General features: G+C 40.7%; 1 protein-coding gene across 1 annotated transcript in view; it reads left to right on the top strand.

Moving 5' to 3' along the window:
* The first annotated feature begins 560 nt into the window (after positions 1 to 560).
* The window catches only part of fn1b (fibronectin 1b), a 48,347-nt gene continuing 25,528 nt past the window's right edge, over positions 561 to 23,379 (top strand). Inside the window, exons 1-21 of the mRNA XM_083996602.1 lie at positions 561 to 874; positions 1,142 to 1,267; positions 1,494 to 1,631; positions 1,728 to 1,859; positions 3,157 to 3,294; positions 3,893 to 4,039; positions 5,710 to 5,904; positions 7,054 to 7,236; positions 8,620 to 8,796; positions 10,460 to 10,615; positions 11,631 to 11,759; positions 11,867 to 12,010; positions 13,689 to 13,810; positions 16,022 to 16,190; positions 16,744 to 16,920; positions 17,465 to 17,593; positions 18,585 to 18,674; positions 18,762 to 18,956; positions 21,285 to 21,563; positions 22,493 to 22,756; positions 22,859 to 22,953. Coding sequence (XP_083852728.1) covers positions 733 to 874; positions 1,142 to 1,267; positions 1,494 to 1,631; positions 1,728 to 1,859; positions 3,157 to 3,294; positions 3,893 to 4,039; positions 5,710 to 5,904; positions 7,054 to 7,236; positions 8,620 to 8,796; positions 10,460 to 10,615; positions 11,631 to 11,759; positions 11,867 to 12,010; positions 13,689 to 13,810; positions 16,022 to 16,190; positions 16,744 to 16,920; positions 17,465 to 17,593; positions 18,585 to 18,674; positions 18,762 to 18,956; positions 21,285 to 21,563; positions 22,493 to 22,756; positions 22,859 to 22,953 — 3,327 coding nt within the window. The 5' untranslated portion in view covers positions 561 to 732. The remainder of the gene's footprint in view (positions 875 to 1,141; positions 1,268 to 1,493; positions 1,632 to 1,727; positions 1,860 to 3,156; positions 3,295 to 3,892; positions 4,040 to 5,709; positions 5,905 to 7,053; positions 7,237 to 8,619; positions 8,797 to 10,459; positions 10,616 to 11,630; positions 11,760 to 11,866; positions 12,011 to 13,688; positions 13,811 to 16,021; positions 16,191 to 16,743; positions 16,921 to 17,464; positions 17,594 to 18,584; positions 18,675 to 18,761; positions 18,957 to 21,284; positions 21,564 to 22,492; positions 22,757 to 22,858; positions 22,954 to 23,379) is intronic.

Raw genomic sequence — 23,379 nt, 5'->3', positions numbered from 1 at the left:
ACGTAGGGACGAGGGCGGGGACTGCTAACTCCATCGGCTGACAGAAAGTTAGCCAAAACCACCGGATCGCTTACTTCTGCTTTAAGTATGGCGAGATACATGATTCTGGCGGAGGTTATATTATAAATAGTACATGATAAGACGAAATACATGATTGTGGCAGAAGTTATATTATAGGTACATAGGAGGACAGGAGTTTCTTTCCAACATTTTTTTTTCTGCTCTCTGCTTCTGGTTCTGGTTCTGGTTCTGGTCTCCCTGACCTCTGACCCTCTCAGCCCGTCACAGCTCTGGTCCTGTGGTTCTGTCTCAGCCGGTTCTGTTGGGCAGATCCCAGACGCTCATTCAGCTTCATAACTCCATGCTTTTTTTATTTTTATTTTTTGCTCCTGTGGTTTCTTTTCTCGCTCCTTGAAAGTGAAGTGTCCAGTGTGAGAGTTGCTCACCGCCGCAGGCAGCCGGGCGGGTCATCCATCCCCCTCGGCTCCTCCCCTCCCCTCCCCTCTGTGGCGGTGTGTCCGGGTATAAAAGCAGCGCGCTCCCGTCCTCTCGGTCTGGTGCACCAGCTGCGAGCGAGGCGGCAGAACTGATCCGCCTGGAGGAGCCGCAACTGGCACAATTAAGGGACAGAAACTAAACTTCTCCAAGCAGAAACAACTTTAAAAACTCCTTTTCCCTTTTTCTTTTTTCTCTTTTTCACCTTCAAAACCTCTTTTTCCCCCATCGCCCACCATGCCTGGTGGCCCCCTGACCGGGCTGCTGGTCGCGCTGTGCGTCAGCAGCGCAGTCCACGGTTCGCCCAAGAAGGAGAAAAGACAAACGGGTCAATACCAGGTGTATCCTGAGCTCATGGACCGAGCGGCTCTGGCTGCAGGTTGGTACAAAGGACGTTCAGGGACGTTTGAAAAAAAAGAAAAAGAAAAAAAAAATCCTTGAGTCTCCTTCATGTATAATCAGAAGAATCAAAAGTCAAAAATAGTTTTATTTCTGCACCAATCATGATTTTCATCTGTTTCTGTTTGGTCTGGAAACTTTAAAGCTCATTTTATGACGCAAATACAGAACAATCCTCATGTGACGATATTGATATTTATATTGATATTGATATTGATATTGATAGTGATATTGATCTGATCTCCAGTTGGCTGTGAGGAGAACGGCCGCTCGTACAGACCCAACGAGCAGTGGGAGAAGCCGTACCGCGGCAGCACCCTGGTGTGCACCTGCGACGGAACCGCGGGCATCAAGTGTCACAGTAAACCTGAAGGTCAGTGACACAGAGTTTGTCATCACCGCTTGTTTGTTTCAGAGCCAGAAAGTGAAGCAGAAATCTGTGTAAATCTAAAAGAAACGGACCCGATCTGTGGGGAACATCTGGCCACTGCTGTGCGTCTTTACGCACGGCGCGGCTGCAGGTTGTAGCTATACCCAACAAAACAAAGAAACAAAGAAACAGCCTGTTAACCTTTAGGGTGTTTCTGTGTCTCTCTCAGTGGAGGAGTCCTGTTATGACAAGAACAATGACCGGACATACCAGGTGGGTGAAACCTACGAGAGACCCAAGGACGGGATGATGTGGGACTGCACCTGCATCGGTTCTGGTCGCGGGAAGATCAGCTGCACCATCGCCAGTGAGTTCAACACAAAACAATCTGTGCATTTCAAATTAAACTGGATAAAGTTGTTTGGTTCATGCATTAAACCTCTACACTCTGTGTCACATCCAGATCGATGCCATGAAGGCGGGAGGTCGTATAAGATCGGCGACACTTGGCAGAGACCTCACGACAGCGCCGACTACATGCTGGAGTGTGTGTGTCTTGGAAACGGCAAAGGAGAGTGGACCTGCAAACCCGTGGGTGAGTGTGTGTGTGTGTGAGACAAACTCTCTTCATACGTTGAGAGCCTCCTTCCTTTCTCGTTCATCTGCTGGTTTGGTTTAACAGTCTGGCAATGAAGGACAGGAACTGTTTAAATAACATTGTGAAAGTCTGCTCGAAAATGACTGGCACCCAACTTACTGACTTGAACTCCCGTTGGGAAAGACGGGCAGCATGCATCATTAATAATCATGATCATGTTCTGCACTGCAAAAACTCAAAATCTTCCCAAGAATATTTGTCTTATTTCTTGTCAAACTGTCTCATTTCTAGTCAAAGCTAATCTCTTTCCACTTTAAATCAGACTCATCACCTAAAAATGAACTTGTTTTTAGATCATTTTCACTTGTTTCAAACAAATTTTCACTTGAAATAAGTAGAAAAATCTGCCAGTGAAAGCAAGTTTTTTGTGCTTGTAATAAGAAAGAAAAACTTGCCCCATGCACTATCAGATTATTTCAAGTGAAAATCTGCTTGAAAGAAGTAAAAAGTGTCAAAAACAAGCTACTTTTTAATGTGATGAGTCTTATTTGAGGTATAATGAAATTTGTTTTGACTAGAAATGACATTTTGACTAGAAATAAGACAAATATTCTTGGTAAGATTTTGAGTTTTTGCAGTGTGGCCTGTGAATTTATCTTGATGCCATCAGGTCGGTGTTACATGCAGCCTCTCAGGAAGACCAATCGCTATTCTAGGTCTTTTGTGCCTTCTGCCATTAGTTTGTTGTATGCTCAGCTGGCTTGAAGCTGTTGTTAGTACAAGTACTGTTGTTGACAATGGTTTTTTTTTAATGTATATTGCCCTATTTACAGTATGTATTCATTACACTTATTGTACTTTTTATTTTACCTGATCTTAATTTGCACTTTCCTAATTCCTCCTCACTTGTAGCCTATGTATGCTCTATGTATGCTTTGAATGTGGTGCAATGGTCAACTGTAGAAACAGAATTGCCCTATGGGATAAATAAAGTAATCTCAACTCAACTCCTCCCACATGAACTCTCAGAAGTGCGGGGAAAATGTGATGTTTGTGTGTGTGTGTGTGTCCAGTTGCCACCTACACACACCGACAAACACACAAACACACATCATCATTTCTCAGAAGCATGACAGTGTTTGACATCCACACAGTCAAAGCAAACACAGTGTGTGTGTTTGTGTGTGTGTGTCAGAGCAACTTTCCCGTCATACACCAGAGTTATTGATCGGATCATGCAACTTTAACTAAATTATGACTAAGTTGTGTGTGTTTGTATGTTTGTGATGTGCAGCCGAGCGTTGCTACGACAACAACGCAGCATCATCGTACGTGGTCGGGGAGACCTGGGAGAAGCCGTACCAGGGCTGGATGATGCTGGACTGCACCTGTCTGGGAGAAGGAAACGGACGCATCACCTGCACCTCAAGGAGTGAGCAGAACACACACACACACACACACACACACACACACACATGCACACACACCTTTCTTTCTATCTACAGCTCCCTTAGTAATAAGCAAAACACAGAGGAAAATCTAATGGCCATCATTTGTCACATATTTACAAAATCCCTTACAGTAACTCATTCTCTACGCTCAGATTTCATTCCATACTTCAGTTCCTTAAATAATGTGATATTAATACACAAAAAAAATCAAATGTGCAATTTCTAGTCAAAACTAATCTCTTTCCACTTAAAATACGACTTCTCACAAAAAAAAATACTTGTTTTTAGATAATTTTTACTTGAAATAAGTATAAAGCAAGTTTTTTGTGCTTGTAATAAGAAAAACTTGCACCACTATCAGATTTTTCTACTTATTTCAAGTGAAAATCTGCGTGAAAGAAGTAAAAAGTGTCTAAAAATAAGCATTTTTTAATGTGATGAGTCTTATTTTAGGTATAATGAGATTTGTTTTGACTAGAAATGACATTTTGACTAAAAATAAAACAAATATTTGTAATATAACATTTTGAGTTTTGCATTTTAGTGGCAGCTGTTCACCCCTGTTGTTTTTGCCGCCAGATCGCTGTAACGACCAGGACACCAGGAAGTCGTACCGCATCGGAGACACGTGGTCGAAGCCGGACGCAAGTGGAAACCAGCTGCAGTGTCTGTGCTTAGGAAACGGCCGAGGAGAGTGGAAGTGTGAGAGACACCAGGCAGGACGAAGTGAGTGAGACTTTATGTTTAAGCAATATATCAGGACAGGCCATGGTAGGCTACTCTAAGGGGGTTCTCGTCCGCTTCGCGTCGGGCCGAACAACGCCCCTTAGCCGTGGTATAATGAGCATAGACCACGGACTGGAGTGATATATTGCTTTTATAAAACGGTTACCAATAATGACAATATGAAAGAGGGATATGCAATCAATTTCATGTTGTTTTATTCAAACAGGAATACATATTATCCAATCAAATAGCCTCACTGTGAAAAAAATAGTCCCACCTCTCCAGACGTTAGTTCCAAGTAGCTCTGCATCTCGTCTTTTCCTCCACTTTTTTTCAGGTGAAAGTCACTGCTCAGTCCCCTCTACCATTGTTAACCCTCTGGAGGTGAAAGTTCACCTTAAACATGTGAATTCAACTACTTTAGTCCATTTTTTAAAGCAGTACTTAAAGCAGAAGTAAGTGATATATTTGTGTTAATATAAGTCTTATCTTCCGACAGCAATCACTTACATAGAGTGTTTGGACTGAAACACGGGTCTGTCAGTCCCTCTGCTCTGCTCTGAGCCGAAGAGAAAACATTTATCGTATCCTACAGTTTTTATCCAATGAGGAGAGAGAACGGCATGCAGGGCTGTGTGTGCAGCCAAGGAACGCCGTGAATGTGGTGACGTAGCGACGAGGACTGTTATGGTGCGTTCAAGGAAACTCGTATTTTTCCGACCGTGAAGTGGTACCAGTTCGATCTGGTACGAGTTCACCGGTCGGAAGTTACGAGTGGCCGTTATAGTGACTTTCACCGGTAAAACAGGTCGGAAAAACACGAGCGGGTTGCCTGGAACGCTACAAAGTCGTAAGTTGTGACTTGAAGCTGTAATTTACGATTTCAAAAGCCTGCCTGGAACGCAGCATTAGCGAAAACGACCGGACCACTTACTTCTGCTTTAAGAACTTTCAGTTTTGGTTGAGTTTGGCGGCGCCAGTGGCCCAAAGCGGTAGTGTTTTGCCTGAAGGAAGACTCCATCTCCCATGAGCACCAGCACGTAGCGCCGTAAACATCCTGATCTCCCAGTGCATGGAAATGAACAGAAGACGTCCAAACTAAGTTTCTGTTTCCAGCGGATCATTTCACAGTAAACACACATACACAATCCGACGGAAAGGTGCCGCATTGCTGCTCCCTCCTCGTCGTGACTCGCGAAAGTGAAAGTGAAACTTAAGTGAGAGCCGGTTTCCCACCATGCTCCTCAAAGCTACTTAGTGCCAGTGAAGGCGATACAGACCATAATGATACAGACCCCCTCAGGCCATGACAGAGGTGCCATTCAACCTGTTGTAAGTCGATGTACCATCACAGAAGTTATGAAAATATTATATGAAGGTTGAAAAGTTCCTTTAACATCGTAAAAACATCGACTGTCTTTGGCTACCGACTGCAACAGTCCATTGTCATGGATACATGACAACAACTTCCACTCATACCAGTCATACGTGCCTGACGCGGAGTGATAGCTATACGCTGTGATAAGGCTTTAGAATAGTAGCCGTGGTACATGCTCATTATACCACGGTTAACAACCAATCAGATCGCCGGATTTCACCTTTCCGTTTTATAAGATCGATTAACCCCTCTGAGTGTTTCACGGTCCTGATGAACCTCTCTCGTCACACAGCCACAGGCACAGGCACCGCCGTGTTGACCCCGACCCTCGCCGTGATCGAGAACCAGCTGGAGGTCCCCGCCGAGGGAACGTGCCGCACCGACTCCGGGGCCAGTTACTTTGACGAACAGCGCTGGATCAGGAGCCAGGGCAGCAAGCAGATGCTCTGCACCTGTCTGGGCAACGGCGTCAGCTGCCAGGAGCGGGGTGAGCATCGAGGTTCAGTCAATATTCACACTGTAAAAACTCAATATTTCCAAGAATATTTGTCTTATTTCTTGTCAAAATATCTCAATTTTAGTCAAAACTAATCTCTTTTTGCTTAAAATAAGACTCATCACCTAAAAATTTACTTGTTTTTAGACAGTTTTCACTTGTTTCAAACAAATTTTCAATGGGCTCTATGCACACACTGCAAAAAGTCAAAATCTTTCCAAGAATATTTGTCTAATTTCTTGTGAAAATATCTCAATTTTAGTCAAAACTAATCTCTTTCCACTTAAAATAAGACTCATCACCTAAAAATGTACTTGTTTTTAGATAGTTTTCACTTGTTTCAAACACATTTTTACTTGAAATAAGTAGAAAAATCTGCCAGTGAAAGCAAGTTTTCTGTGCTTGCAATAAGAAAGAAAAACTTGCTCCACTATCAGATTTTTCTACTTATTTCAAGTGAAAATATGCTTGAAAAAAGTTAAATGTGTCTAAAAACAAGCCACTTCTTATGTGATGAGTCTTATTTTAGGTATAATTAGATTTGTTTTGACTAGAAATGACATTTTTGACTGGAAATAGGACAAATATTCTTGGTAAGATTTTGAGTTTTTGCAGTGCAGCTCCACTACTTCCTGAACTTAATGCTGCTCCTTTTATTTCCTGTTTTACATTATTGGACAAACTGATTAATCCAGGTGTGTCTGACCATTGTGACTACTCAGACACACCTGGATTCATCAGTTTGTCCAATAATGTAAGACAGGAAACAAAGGAGCAGCATTAAGTTCAGGAAGTAGTGGAGCTGTGCAAAGAGCCCATTGAAATAAGTAGAAAAATCTGCCAGTGAAAGCAAGATTTTTGTGCTTGTAATAAGAAAGAAAAACTTGCTCCACTATCAGATTTTTCTACTTATTTCAAGTGAAAATATGCCTGAAAAAAGTAAAAAGTGTCTAAAAACAAGCTACTTTTTAATGTGATGAGTCTTATTTTTAGTATAATTAGATTTGTTTTGACTAGAAATGACATTTTAACTCGAAATAAGACAAATATTCTTGGTAAGATTTTGAGTTTTTGCAGTGCAACTTCTGCTTTTCATTCAAACTAATCAATCCTCTTCGCTCGCTCTTCTTGTCTGTGCAGAAGCCAGGTCCCAGGTGTACGGAGGAAACTCCAATGGTCAGCCCTGCGTATTCCCCTTCGTCTTCATGGGCAAGACCTACTACTCCTGCACCTCGGACGGACGCTCCGACGGACAGCTGTGGTGCTCCACCACCTCCGAGTATGAACGGGACCAGCAGTACTCCTTCTGCACTGAGAGGAACGGTGAGACTGGTTTTCAACTTTATATTAACTTTATATGAACTCTTTCCATCCACTGATTCTCCTCCTTGGATCTTAGTCTGGTTTGATGACACTTCCAGAACTACATGCACAATACAGTTGTGATAATGTCATGATTCGTTATTATTAACACTACATTATGCTAATAAATGACATATAGGGCGACTTAAAGGGGACATATTATGGAAATATCACTTTTTGAAGGTTCTTTAAAGGGATAGTTCAACATTTTGGCAAATTAGCCCATTGCCATAATCCCTATAGTCGTAGCAGTAGGTTTGTTACCTTTAATTGTTGGTGCAAGCTAATTTTAGAATGGCGGAGCAGATCCGCGAGCTGCTCAGAGCTACGCTACGGAGGCTCATGGGATTTCTTGGTTTCCCTCATCAAACTCATCAAATACACAATCCGACAACTCCACAACACTCTGGTGGACAAGTTGTGACCTGCACATTCACCACGCTATGAGATAATAACACAACGTTACCAGACAGAGTTGTTTTAGAGGGAAATGCAGAGTCTGCTTGATGAAAAACTGTCCCTGAAGGCAACGTGCATCAGTGGTTTTGCATGAATTTCCCTCTAAAACAACTCTGTCTGGTAACGTTGTGTTATTATCTCATAGTGTGGTGAATGTGCAGCTCACAACTTGTCCACCAGAGCGTTGTGGAGTTGTTGGATTGTGTATTTGATGAGTTTGATGAGGGAAACCAAGAAATCCCATGAGCCTCCGTAGTGTAGCTCTGAGCAGCTCACGGCTCTGCTCCGCCGTTCTAAAAATAGCTTGCACCGACAATTAAAGGTAACGAACCTATTGCTATGACTATAGGGATTATGGCAAAAATGTTGAACTATCCCTTTAACATATATTTAGGTGTTTGTTTTGCCTTCCTGCCACCAAAATGTGAGAATTGACACAAAAATCTGTAATGTTCAGGCTCTCTAGGTTGAAATCCATGTGATTTTACCAGCTGTTCCCTCAGATGCCTTCCAGTAATGTAATTAGTTTTCAAATTTGCATAACCCCGCCCCCAACTGGTACCGGTAGAAGGGGGCGGGGCAAGTAGTGGCTCATTTGCATTTAAAGGGACAGGCACTGAAACCAGCCGTTCTGAACAGGGCTGTTTTGAACGGATGAAAATGGTATTTTTATCAAAGTATGTCACAGACATGTCTTTAAGACACCTGGGAACTATTTTAATTTGTGGAAAAGGTTCAGAATATGTCTCCTTTAATATGCCACATTTCTCTGTTTTTCCCTCTTTGGGCCTCATTGAAAGTGAATATCGGTGCAAATTCTGAAACCAGAATCCAGAAACAAAAACAAACACTCGCTGACTGTTGTGTCTGGTTTCTCGGCTGCAGCCATTGTGGCGACGCGAGGCGGAAACTCCAACGGCGCCCTGTGCCACTTCCCCTTCCTCTACAGCGGCCGCAACTACACCGACTGCACCACCGACGGACGCCGCGACGCCATGAGGTGGTGCGGCACCACCCACAACTACGACGGCGAGCAGCGCTTCGGGTTCTGCCCCATGGCCGGTGAGTCTCTCTCTGTGTGTGTGTGTGTGTGTGTTTTCAGAGACTGTGCAGGTTGTAAAGACAGAAACAAAGGCTTTGGATTTATTCCATGTTTGTTTACATCAGGCCTTTTATCGATTACAATCTCACTTGGGCCAGACAGTTTCGAATGAATCGGAAAACAAGTCATGTTTATTCATTGTTTCCTTTTAACATCTGGTCACATTTGACACACACTGCAAAAACTCAAAATCTTTCCAAGAATATTTGTCTTATTTCTTGTCAAAATGTCTAATTTCTAGCCAAAACTAATCTCTTTCCACTTAAAATAAGACTCCTCACCTAAAAATATACTTGTTTTTAGATAATTTTCACTTGTTTCAAACAAATTTTCACTTGAAATAAGTAGAAAAAATATGCATGAAATAAGTAAAAAGTGTCTAAAAACAAGCTACTTTTTTAATGTGATGAGTCTTATTTTAAAGCAGAAGTGAGTGGTCCGGTCGTTTTCGCTAATGCTGCGTTCCAGGCAGGCTTTTGAAATCGTAAATTACAGCTTCAAGTCACAACTTACGACTTTGTAGCGTTCCAGGCAACCCACTCGTGTTTTTCCGACCTGTTTTACCGGTGAAAGTCACTATAACGGCCACTCGTAACTTCCGACCGGTGAACTCGTACCAGATCGAACTGGTACCACTTCACGGTCGGAAAAATACGAGTTTCCTTGAACGCACCATAACAGTCCTCGTCGCTACGTCACCACATTCACGGCGTTCCTTGGCTGCACACACAGCCCTGCATGCCGTTCTCTCTCCTCATTGGATAAAAACTGTAGGATACGATAAATGTTTTCTCTTCGGCTCAGAGCAGAGCAGAGGGACTGACAGACCCGTGTTTCGGTCCAAACACTCTATGTAAGTGATTGCTGTCGGAAGATATAACTATTTAAGACTTATATTAACACAAATATATCACTCACTTCTGCTTTAAGTATAATGAGATTTGTTTTGACTAGAAATGACATTTTGACTAGAAATAAGACAAATATCCTTGGTAACATTTTGAGTTTTTGCAGTGCAGGCTCATCAAAAAAGTGCATGGAAACAATGAAAAAAAGTGTTAACTGAACAGAAACTGAGGTAGAAGCAACACTGAACTCCACTTTTGAAATAAAAAGGAACTTTATCATATATGAAACCAGGAACAATTCAACAAATGCTTAAATAGTGCCCAGTATTACCAATAACTTACCTCCATTATGGATTAAAATGTGGTTTCTTGGCTGCATTACCGTTTGAATATGCCTAGTTTAAATGATATGAAACATGAAATCACAATAAAATGATAACAATATGTTCCTTATTATGTGAGTTTCTTTCAGCACATTTACACTCAGTGAAGTCGGGTCATGGGGTCAAAGTTAGAAATGTTCACATCTTTGTTTCACTAAATGCTTTGGTCTTAATCTTGTTCTCACAGATGATAATTACCGCCGGCTGCACGGGTCACTTACAGACTAAATAACTGGCTCTTAGAGCAGATGAGGCGTTCGGTCACGGTCATGGGAGAGTAAAGTTATTACGTAACGTTACAGTTCAGAGCCGAACCGGACCACGGAGAGAGAGTTTCCCCCCGAGCAAAAGTCTTGAAACTAAACTGTTTTTTTAATGTTTTTGTCACGCAGCTCACGAGGAGGTGTGCACCACCGCCGACGGAGCGATGCACCGCGTAGGAGACAAGTGGGACAAACGCCACGAGGTCATGGGTCACATGATGGAGTGCACCTGCCTGGGGAACGGCCGCGGAGAGTGGAGCTGCATCGCTCACTCACAGCTGCGAGGTCAGAGTCAAGAGACAAGAAAAAGAAAAAAAAGATGATTGTTACAGTTTTTTTCTGTTGGTTTGGCTCATTTCTCTAAACAGAAATTACATTCTCAAAACTCTGAAGATCATTTGGTAAAACAGTGTTACAGTTCAGCTCATATCTCTCTCTCAAAACAGTTCACGCATGTGTCAAAACTAAATTTCATTCTCATAGAAATAGTCAGTTTCCCCCAAAAAGCATCGTCCCTTTGGCATCGTGTCACTGAAAGTCAAAATGTTCAGATGTTTGTCTCTATGGCAGAGGAGCATTGAAATATCCCTCATGTCCTCCTCTCAGTCTGAGCCCAGTGCTTCATTCACAATAGTTACCGGACTAGTTTTTTATTGTCTAGCTAACAGAATACAATTGTGTATAAAACTGAAAAAAATAAAACAAAACAGGATTTTAGGGTAAAAGTAGCCTATAAGGTTTGACATCACGAATTGCACTCCTACTGCCAAGGAAAGGTAGCCATTTTTATTCACACGTAAAGTAACTTCCATACATCAGAGTAAAAAGAAAATGTCTACAGCATAATATACTGTCATATAAACACATAATCAAAAACAAGGAAAATTATATGTAGCATATACATTGCTGTAAATAAGATAAGATAAGATAAGATAAGATAAGATCTTATAAATGGTATTCCTGGTATTATCTTCTTGATTTTGACAACTGAACAGACTATTGTGCATGTGACGACTTATAGAATGAAATGAGGCTGACATGTTTTGGAGAGAACAACCATTATATACATATTATGTGATGAAATGAATGAAAAAGACAATTCTGTTGTGAACATTTGCCAAGTGGTTTGGAGGTTTGTCCATGTTGTTTTGAGAATGTAATTTCGGTTTTAAAAAAAATGAGCCAAACCAATGGAGGAAAAACTGTAAAAAAAAAATAAAAAAAAAAGTCTCTAAAGACAAGAATCTGGACCAGGAGAGAATTAATGAGGTGTGTGTGTGTGTGTGTTTTATCTGTGCAGATCAGTGTATTGTCGATGGTTTGACCTACGAAGTGAACCAGGAATTCTCCAAACGCCACGACGAGGGCTACATGATGAACTGCACCTGCTACGGACAGGGACGTGGACGCTGGAAGTGCGACGCCCTCGGTGCGTTCGGGGGAATTAAAAAACACACTTACCTCATCATCTGTCCTCCGCTGACAAGACTTGACTTGACTTGACTGTGTGTGTGTTTTTTTTTTGTTCTACAATAGATCAGTGTCAGGAGCCACAAACCAGAGCTTTCCACCAGATCGGAGACACGTGGGAGAAGGCCATCCACAACATCCACTACCGCTGCTATTGCTATGGTAACGGGATTGGAGAGATGAGATGCGAGCCTCAGCAGACCTTCCCAGGTAGGAAATCAATCCTCACACCGGCAGTTCAGTGAGTTTATGACGTCCATGTTTGAATGTGGGTTGTGCAAACTGAACTGGACCAGAGAGGACATGCAGAAAATGAACAGAAACATCTAAAGTAGTCAAGGTTTTCCTGCAGTAACAGTTTGTACATGCAGGTTATAGCGCAAACAGGAACTGATTTGACTCTTTATGGTGCAAATATACTAAGATAATAATAATAATAACCCTTTATCTTAAAAATAATCATCCTTACACTGCAAAAACTCAAAATCTTTCCAAGAATATTTGTCTTATTTCTTGTCAAAATGTCTCATTTCTAGTCAAAACTGAACCCTTTCCACTTAAAATAAGACTCATCACTTATAAATTAATTGTTTTTAGTATTTTTCACTTGTTTCAAACTAATTTTCACTTGCAATAAGTAGAAAAATCTGCCAGTGAAAGCAAATTTTTTTGTGCTTGTAATAAGAAAGAAAAACCTGCTCCTGCCTTTTCTACTTATTTCAAGTGAAAATATGCTTGAAAGAAGTAAAAACTGTCTAAAAACAAGCTACTTTTTATGTGATAAGTCTTATTTTAAGTATAATGGGATTTGTTTTGACGAACAAATGACATTTCGACGAGAAATAAGACAAATATTCATGGTAAGATATTTGAGTTTTTGCAGTGTATATAGAGCACTTTCAAAACAGCGTTACAAAGTGCTTTACAAATGTTAAAACAAAATGTTAAAACAAGCAAGCATATGTTGGGATTTTATTTTGAAAATCTCAGCATCATTTTCTAGGTCATGGAGGATCCTGTTGTGAAAATCAAACATTTGACTCAGTCAGAGGCTGAAAAGACTTTGATCCTTAAATCTCTGCACATGACACAAGATACAAGATAACGTGGAGTCATCACGGACAAATAAATGTGAGGGTGGGGGGGGGGGGGTTGTTAATGCTTTTATTTCAGCAGTTTCTCAGCTGTTTGTCCTTTATAATTTGTTGTTTGGACTCATTCAACCAACCCCTCTGTGACATTATTCTGACATCATCAACCTCCTTCCTGCCTGAAATGAAAAGTTCACTTCAGGTTTTTGTTTTACGTAAGTTTTTCTTCCTCGACTTTGAAGTCCAGAAAATGAAAAAGTGTCGGTCAGCTGTGCCTTCCCCTCGGCCTTTGTAGTCAAAGATTGGGAGGGGGGGGGGGGGGTTGGGTAGAGGGGGGGTCAGTTCTGTAGCCTTAAACACACTTCCTGTCTCCAGTCTGCTTAGGTAAACGTTGCTTAATGTGAGACTTTGTTCTGCTGCTCAGTGTTTGTCCCGCATCAAACATTGACCCAAAAAGAGTGGCAGATGAAAGTGTGTGTTAGGTGTGTGTGTTAGTGTGTGTGTGTGTGTGTGTGTGTATCTACCAAGGCTGGATAAACTGTGATGAATATAGACCTGCAGTGTTATGTGAGACTCGGGGATGTCGGTGTGGGTGTGTGAGCCGGGTTAACACCGTCTGGTGGTTCGGTTAAAGAAGCCAAACCTTCACCCACTCACTCACTCATTCACTCACTCTCTCTCTGTCTCTGCAGGTAACACTGATGTATTATATTTCTTTTACAACCTTTGACTCCTTATTCCCACAGCTAATAGCTACTTTGCCCCCTCCCACCCCTCTGCCCCCTCTCTCTCCTCAGATGGCCACAGACCCGTCCAGGTGATCATCACCGAGGCTGGAAAGCAGCCGGACTCTCACCCCATCCAGTGGAACGCCCCCTCGTCTGTTCACATCACCAACTACATCCTCAAGTGGAGAGTGGTGAGTCACTGGCATTGCACAAAGTCGTTGCTTGGCTTCCGGGAAGGACACAGAAATAAACAATATAAATTAAATAGATCTGTAAACAATACAAAAATATAAATATAAGTATGATCTAGGCCTATACACTGCAAAAACTCAAAATCTTTCCAAGAATATTTGTCTTATTTCTTGTCAAAATGTCTCATTTCTAGTCAAAACTGATCTGTTTCCACTTAAAATAAGATTCATCACCTACAAATTAACTTGTTTTTAGATAATTTTCATTTGTTTCAAACAAATTCTCACTTGAAATAAGTAGAAAAATCTGCCAGTGAAAGCAAGTTTTTTGTGCTTGTAATAAGGAAGAAAAAGTTGCTCCACTATCAGATTTTTCGACTTATTTCAAGTGAAAATCTGCTTGAAAGAAGTAAAAAGTGTCTAAAAACAAGCTACTTTTTATGTGATGAGTCTTATTGTAAGTATAATGAGATTTGTTTTGACAAGAAATGACATTTTGACTTGAAATAAGACAAATATTCTTGGTAAAATTTTGAGTTTTTACAGTGTTTAATTGGTGCAAGTAAAAAAGAGCTGAATAATAGCTAATAATAAAATAAATAAAAGTGTATTAAGAACATCGTAGCAGCAGGGTGGAGATTATTGCACACATCACAGGTATAAAAATGTATCAGAGGTATATAGGAGTGATACATGAGATGTATAAATACAAAAACTATAACTACAGATGGAGAAAAATATTGCACTGCAAGTCCATCAGAAAGGAGAGAATCAGAAATCTAAAAATGAGGTATTGACTATGGGATGGGGGGTGGGTGAACACACTCTTCTTTTTTTCTGTGTGTGTGTGTGTGTGTGTTTGCCAACCGGTAGCTTTACTAAAGTTGGACAAACAGTGTGAATGAGGTCGAGTCTTTGGGGGAAATGTTGACTGAAGTTTGAGCCTCGACAAACAGGATGATTTACTCCTCCTCCTCCACCGTCGCTGCAGTTTTTAGACACTCCAAGGAAAATATCTGTTTTTCCCCCCTCTGAGGACTTCAAAGTCTGACGAGCTGGTTGAAATGGTAACGAAACCTTTAACTGGAGTCAAACACATTTCCCTCTGAAGCGGGTTTGTGTGTTTTGGACGGCAAAGTCCTCACACAAAGTCCTCATGTGGATCTCCTGCTGAGAAAGTCTGGAGGTTTTTCCGACAGCGTGCACAAAAAAGAAAGAAAGAAAAAAGATCCCAGTCTAAATAACTTCTAAAGGAAAGTCTGCGCCAGCGTCCCATCCAAAACACACACAGCCTTCATTTCATGAATTAAGTAATGATTTCAATTAAGTTTCACATCTCATATCTCTTATTTATCTTCATCACATCTGAGCTGCCAGAAAATCTATCTATCTATCTATCTATCTATCTATCTATCTATCTATCTATCTATCTATCTATCTATCTATCTATCTATCTATCTATCTATCTATCTATCTATCTATCTATCTATCTATCTATCTATCTATCTATCTATCTATCTATCTATCTATCTAATAAAATAAATAAATAATAGTAATAGTAAAATTTGAGCACCTTAAAGTAGCCTCCTCTTCTCCAGCTTGGCTTGACTTTATTTAAAGGGATAGTTCAACATTTTGGCAAATTGGCCCATTGCCATAATCCCCTCATCAAACTCATCAAATACACAATCCAACAACTCCACAACGCTCTGGTGGACAAGTTGTGACCTGCACACTCACCACGCTATGAGATAATAACACAACGTTACCAGACAGAGTTGTTTTAGAGGGAAATTCATGCAAAACCCCTGATGCACGTTGCCTTCAGGGACAGTTTTTCATCAAGCAGTCTCTGTATTTCCCTCTAAAACAACTCTGTCTGGTAACGTTGTGTTATTATCTCATAGCGTGGTGATTGTGCAGGTCACAACTTGTCCACCAGAGCGTAGTGGAGTTGTTGGATTGTGTATTTGATGAGTTTGATGAGGGAAACCAAGAAGAAATCCCATGAGCCTCCGTAGACCGTAGTGTAGCTCTGAGCAGCTCACGGCTCTGCTCCGCTGTTCTCAAAATAGCTTGCACCGACAATTAAAGGTAACGAACCTACTGCTATGACTACAGGGATTATGGCAATGGGTCAATTTGCCAAAATGTTGAGCTATCCCTTTAAAATCCACTTCTTTAAAAATGTATTTTCCTTCCGTCTTGTAGAAAAATGCCCGTCAGCCCTGGAGGGAGGTGTCCATCCCCGGCTACCTCAACTCCTACACCATCAGCGGGCTGCGTCCAGGCATCATGTACGAGGGTCAGCTGATCAGCATCCTGCGCTACGGACGCCGCGAGGTCACGCGCTTCGACTTCACCACCACCCACGGCTCCTGTGAGTGGACTCGAGCCTACAAATTACAAATGACTTCAGTCCATAAACATTCATTCATTCATTCAGTTTATGGTTCTACTGTATGTTCTACACTGCAAAAACTCAAAATCTTACCAAGAATATTTGTCATATTTTTAGTCAAAATGTCATTTCTAGTCAAAACAAATCTCATTATACTTAAAATAAGACTCATCACTTTAAAAAGTAGCTTGTTTTTGACACTTTTTTACTGTTTTCAAGCATATTTTCATTTGAAATAAGTAGAAAAATCTGATAGTGGAGCAACTTTTTCTTTCTTATTACAAGCACAAAAAACTTGCTTTCACTGGCAGATTTTTCTACTTATTTCAAGTGAAAATTTGTTTGTAAAAATGATCTAAAAACAAGTAAATTTTTAAGGTCATGAGCCTTATTTTAAGAGGAAAGAGTTTAGTCTTGACTAGAAATGAGACATTTTGACAAGAAATAAGACAAGAGGTTTTGCAGTGTAATTTAAAGAACTGTTTATATTAATTAAATGTGTTTGTTTTTTGTTGTTTTCTCTTTCTTGCAGTGGAGACATCGGAGGGAGAGACGACGGTTCCTCCTCCGGTCGTCGACACGTCCGAGTCGGTGACAGAAATCACCTCCAACAGCTTCGTGGTCTCCTGGACGTCGGCCTCGTCCACCATCTCCGGCTTCAGGGTGGAGTACGAGCTCAGCGAGGAGGGGGCCAAGAGGGAAGTCCTGGGTGAGAGAGAGCGTCCTTCACCAACAACAAGTAGTTTCTCTGAAGGAAGATGCACTGCAAAAACTCAAACTCTTACCAAGAATATTTGTCTTATTTCTAGTCCAAATGCAATTTCTAGTCAAAGCTAATCTCATTATACCTAAAATATGTATATTTATACATAGTATACATAAAAAAGTAGCTTTTTTTAGACACTTTTGACTTATTTCAAGTCTATTTTCATTTGAAATACATGTAAGTAGAAAAATCTGATAGTGGAGCAAGTTTTTCTTCCTTATTACAAGTACAAAAAACAGATTTTTCTACTTATTTCAAGTGAAAATGAGTTTGAAACAAGTGAAAATGATCTAAAAACAAGTTAATTTTTAGGTGATGAGCCTTATTCTAAGTGGAAAGAGATTAGTTTTGACTAGAAATGAGACTTTTTGACAAGAAATAAGACAAATATTCTTGGAAAGATTTTGAGTTTTTGCAGTGTGTAGTGGTGTCTCAGGCTGATGGATGGTTAATAACTCACTGCCTCCCTGTGTCCCTGTCTCTCCAGATGTTCCCCGCTCAGCCACATCTGTCACCATCGCCGACCTGCTGCCCGGCCGCAGATACAACGTCAACGTGTACGAGCTTCCTGACCAGGGCCAGCCCAACCTCATCCTCACCACCTCACAGACCACAGGTACAGAGGAGACGCTCTCCCTTCAGCTCCGCTCCACTTAAAGGACGATTCCGGTCAAATTCAACCTAGAGCTCTATAGTTTCTTAATATTTTAGGTCTAACAGAATGAATGTTTAGATTTTCTTAATTAATTCTTAACATCCTGCAGTAGTTCTGTATGTCCCTGCATCACCACAGCAGCGTAGAATGGGAGCGGACTGATCTTAGGCTGTTTACATCCCACGAAACTGCAATTTTTTTCCCACAGACAACGTCAGATGTCTTCAAACATACACCGCACCGCGGGGTTTGTTCACTTCAAGAAAGACGACATGTTGGTAAAAGGAGCTGTGATACAAAGTCCTGTGCGAGAGTCAAGTTGATGCTCTCAATTTGTTTATAGGTAGAATAAACAATATCCAGATTTACTCTGAGTGCTACGAAGACGTTGTGGCTCTGAGTTGATTTTCCTTTGTTGATGAAAACAAACAGGAGCTTCAGACCTGGAAACATACTGAGCCGTGAACTCGACTCTCACGCGAGACTTCGTATTTTAGTTCCATTTACAAACATGTCGTCTTTCTTGAAGTGAACAAACCCCTCAGTGTCTGTTTGAAGACATCTGTTGTTGTCTGCGGGGAAAAAATGCAGTTTTGTGGGAGGTAAACAGCCTAAACAGCCTAAGATCTGTCCGCTCCCATTTTTTTTTCTCCTTTATTTATTCGGGGAAGGTCAATTGAGAGCGAGCTCACTTTTTCAATGACGCTCTGATTACAAAAAACACACAATTATACAATTTACAAATTCATCAAGGTCATGATTATCTACGCTGCCGTGGCAATGCAGGAACAGACAGACCTACTGCAGAACAGAACAGGAGACATTAAAAAGAAAATCTTCAGATTCATTCTGTTAGAGCTAAAATATTAGAAAGTAGAATTTTCGCAGAATTGTCCTTTAACTCTGCAGATTTTTTTTTTTTTCTATTTCTGATGTTTCTCTTTGTTCCCAGCTCCTGACACACCTTCTGAACACACCGTGGAGGAGGTGGGAGAGTCGTCTCTTCGCATCAGCTGGTCCAGACCTCAGGCTCCCATCACTGGTACGACCCGACCCCCCCCCCTCTCTCTTTGTATACAAGTGTGTTAATGTGTGTGTGTGAACCTGTACGTTTACCGTGGTTACCCAGGTTACCGTGTGGTGTACACGCCGTCGGTGGAGGGCAGCAGCACCGAGCTGACGCTGCCGGACTCGGAGACCTCGGTGACGCTGGCCGACCTGCGGCCCGGTCTGCTCTACAACATCAGCATCTACGCCGTGGAGGAGAACCAGGAGAGCGAGCCGGTGTTCGTGCAGGTCAACACCGCTGGATCTCGTCAGCCCGGTCCGTACACACACTCAACACACACACACACACACACTCAACACACACACACACACACACTGCAAAAACTCAAAATCTTTCCAAGAATATTTGTCTTATTTCCAGTCAAAACAAATCTCATTGTACTTAAAATAAGACTCATCACATAAAAAGTAGCTTGTTTTTAGACACTTTTTTACTTCTTTCAAGCAGATTTTCACTTGAAATAAGTAGAAAAATCTGACAGTGGAGCAAGTTTTTCTTTCTTATTACAAGCACAAAAAACTTGATTTCACTGGTAGATTTTTCTACTTATTTCACGTGAAATTTTGTTTGAAACAAGTGAAAATGATCTAAAAACAAGTTCATTTTTAGGTGATGAGTCTTATTTTATGTGGAAAGAGATTAGTTTTGACTAGAAATGAGACATTTTGACAAGAAATAAGACAAATATTCTTGGAAAGATTTAGAGTTTTTACAGTGCACAGACACACACACTGCAAAAACTCAAAATCTTTCTAAGAATATTATTATTTCTTGTCAAAATGTCTTAATTTTAGTCAAAACTAATCTCTTTCCATTTGAAATAAGTAGAAAAATCTTCCAGATTATTTCAAGTGAAAATCTGCTTGAAAGAAGTAAAAACGTGTTTAAAAACAAGCTACTTTTTTATGTGATTTTTATGTGATTTTTTATGTGACTGCGGATGGAAATTAGCTTCCAGCTAAATCCGACATATTTACAGCAATTAATTGTTTTTTTTTGTATGTTCATGAATATGTGAGGTCCCATTCCAAATAAACCTTTAAAAAAAAAAAAAAGAGTCTTATATTAAGTAAAATGAGATTTGTTTTGACTAGAAATGACATTTTGACTATAAATAAGTCAAATATTCTTGGTAAGATTTTGAGTTTTTGCAGTGCACAGACACAAGTTATTAAAAAGAAACAGAAGTTAATTTAAAAGATGTGATTTAATACTTTATAACTGAAGCACATGGCAGGTGTTTGTGTTTTATTAAGTGCAATCGGAGCAGATGAGTGGATTCCTCCAAGCTTTAGGAAGGTTTTTTCAGTGTTTGTGGAAAACTGAGCGTGTCAGAAAATACAGTTTCACAGCCGTAACTTTACTGTCGCAATATTTTTCCAGTCTTAAGTCTGGCCCCTGAATGACCCCTCCTGGATTCATGGTGGGCTCATAAACACACACCTGTTCAGACATTGTTAAAATACTTAGGAAAGTAAAGCACACACACACACACAGACACACACTCCATAACTCCTCAGGATATCTCCAGTGGGATTTCCAGTTGGGCCTCTGTCCCCCTCGAGCCTGGCACGGCCACAGATACTGTTTTATTATTATAGAAGAGAAACGAAACCAGATGCTGAACAAAATTGCTTTTTGAAATTTATGTTACACATCTGGTTTATCTTATTTATCTTATATTTTCTGCTTTATCTGAGCTGGTATTGCTCAGATGTATAAATATATCTTCTGATAAGTCTTTTATTGGGCTGTTTGTTTAACTGCACTTAGCCTATGTGATGCATATAAGACGTCTAGCTTCAGCTTTGTCCCTGGTCAGGCTTTAGAATGGAATAAAATATACTGAATATTATAAAAAAAAATGCAATGATACAAATACAGTGAATAATACAATGAATTAGTACCATGAATAAATAAACACAGTTGCAGATTAAAACACAAGTTGAATTTAAAGGGATAGTTCAACATTTTGGAAAATTGGCCCATTGCCATAATCCCTATAGTCATAGCAGTAGGTTTGTTACCTTTAATTGTCGGTGCAAGCTATTTTTAGAACGGCGGAGCAGAGCCGTGAGCTGCTCAGAGCTACGCTACGGAGGCTCATGGGATTTCTTGGTTTCCCTGCATCAAACTCATCAAATACACAATCCAACAACTCCACAACGCTCTGGTGGACAAGTTGTGACCTGCACATTCACCACGCTATGAGATAATAACACAACGTTACCAGACAGAGTTGTTTTAGAGGGAAATTCATGCAAAACCAGGGACAGTTTTTCAGCAAGCAGACTCTGTATTTGCCTCGAAAAACAACTCTGTCTGGTAACGTTCTGTTTGGTAGCCTTTCAATTTCTTCATACTGATCTTCAACAATTCAAGTCATTTCAAACCATTTCATACTTTTCATATATTGTTTAATCTCTTCAAGATTTCTTCAGCAGTTTCTTAACTTAATTCAGCATTGTTTCAACAATTTATTCAGCTTATTCAGCTTCCAGCTTTCAGCATTCACCCGTATTTCCTTCAGGAAATGCATTCTCTTGTTCCCTGTCAATCAATCTGTCCGTTTCCTGTCCACAGAGGTGGTGTCGCCGCCCACCGACCTGGTCTTCTACGAGGTGTCGGACACCAAGATCATCATCACCTGGACCGGTCCGCCCAGCGAGGTGTCCGGCTACAGGGTGATCTTCTCGCCCGTCGGCCCCGATGGCGCCGACATCCGGCCGCTGCAGCTGCCCAACTCCCCCAACGCGTACTCCGAGCTCACCCACCTGCAGCCGGGCACGCTCTACCGCTTCTACATCTACGCCATCAGCAACGGCGTGGAGAGCGAGCCCCTGACCGGAGAGAGGTCAACCAGTAAGTTTCACCACAAACACAGGAGCTTAAAGGGGACATACTATGGAAATATATAACTTTTTGGTGGCTCTTTTGGGTGTTTGTCTTGTCTTTCAGCCCACAAAATGTGATGATTGACAAAAAAACTGTAATTTTCAGGCTCTCTGGGTTCAAATCTATGTGGTTTTACGAGCTGTTCCCTCAGTTGTCTGGCAATGATGTAACTAGTTTTCGAATTTGCATAACCCCACCCCTATACCAATACATTTTTTGGTTCATATAAAGCGGTGGTTCTCAAACTTTTTTACATCAAGGACCCCTAAATTGGCACAAATTAGACCACGGGCCCCCATTGGACAAAATTTTGAAACAAACACCAGAAATACACAAATATTTGTTCTTAGATTGAAGAATGCTCCTTTTTTTTAGTCAATGCACATTCAAATTAGGACCAATGGCGTGGATTAGTGGTAAAAATTCTCAAAAAAAAAAAAAAGTTTTAAAAAGTGCTAAAATTTCTTAGAAAAAAAAAATGTAAAAAAATTCTCAAAAGTGGTTATATTTAAAAAAAAAAAAAAAAAAAGTTATTAAGAAATCTAGAAGAAACTGGTGAAATTTCTCAAAAGAAGTTAAAAAAAATCTAGAAAAAGTGGTCAAATACCTAAAAAAAAGAAGAAAAAAAGTGGTAAGATTTCTTTAAAAAAATGTTAAATTTCTCAAAAGTGGTAAAATCTCTCTAAAAAAAAAAAGGTTTTAAAAAATCTAAACAAGCATGAAACAAACGCATACAAAAGCAATAAATTAGGTGTTACATATACAATAAATATAGAAATTTATTGAGGAAGAAAAGAAAGAAAAAAATTAATAAAGAAACAACCACAAAAAGGAAAAACTCAACCCTCAACCATAGTGTTTTAAACTTTCTAAACCTGTATCTTCTCCTCCTCCAGAGCCCGATGCTCCCACCGACGTGCGTTTCACCGACATCGGCCACGACAGCGCTCTGGTCATCTGGGAGTCTCCGCGCGCCGTCGTCAGCGGTTACCGCCTCCTGCTGAGCATCGAGGGCTCCAGCCCGGTGGAGAAGAGGATCCCCGGCCGGTCGACCCAGTACCCGCTGAGGAACCTGAAGCCCGACACCCAGTACACCGCCACGCTGCACTCCGAGAAGGACAACGAGCTCAGCGAAGGCGTCGTCACACACTTCACCACCAGTTAGTTAGCGTGTGAAGAGAAACTGAACATCACAGCACAGAGTCGAGTAATATCCATGTTGAATTTAAAACATCTTCTCCTCCTTCTTCTCCTCCTCTCAGCTCCACACATAGGAAATGCTCCGACCTTCAGCACCGAGATCACCGACACCTCCATCATCGTCACCTGGCTACCTGTACGCAGGTTCAGCTACAAGGTAGAAACCACATCCTCCTCCTTCACTGTGGTGGTTCTGTATCTGCTATGTACAATACAAAAGGCTCAGGCCCCCACTAGCAAAGTATAAAGACCATACATGTTTACACTGCAAAAACTCAAAATCTTACCAAGAATATCTGTCTCATTTCTAGTCAAAATGTCGTTTCTTGACAAAACAAATCTCATTATGCTTAAAATAAGACTCATCACATAAAAAGTAGCTTGTTTTTGACACTTTTCTACTTTTTTCAAGCAGATTTTCACTTGAAATAAGTAGAAAAATCTGATAGTGGAGCAAGTTTTTCTTTCTTATTACAAGCACAAAAAACTTGCTTTCACTGGCAGATTTTTCTACTTATTTCAAGAGAAAATTTGTTTGAAACATGTAAAAATGATCTAAAAACAAGTTAATTTTTAGGTGATG

Source organism: Trachurus trachurus (assembly GCF_905171665.1).
Source record: "Trachurus trachurus genome assembly, chromosome: 3".
NCBI classification, from domain to species: domain Eukaryota; kingdom Metazoa; phylum Chordata; class Actinopteri; order Carangiformes; family Carangidae; genus Trachurus; species Trachurus trachurus.
This window is presented reverse-complemented; position numbering and strand designations above follow the sequence as displayed.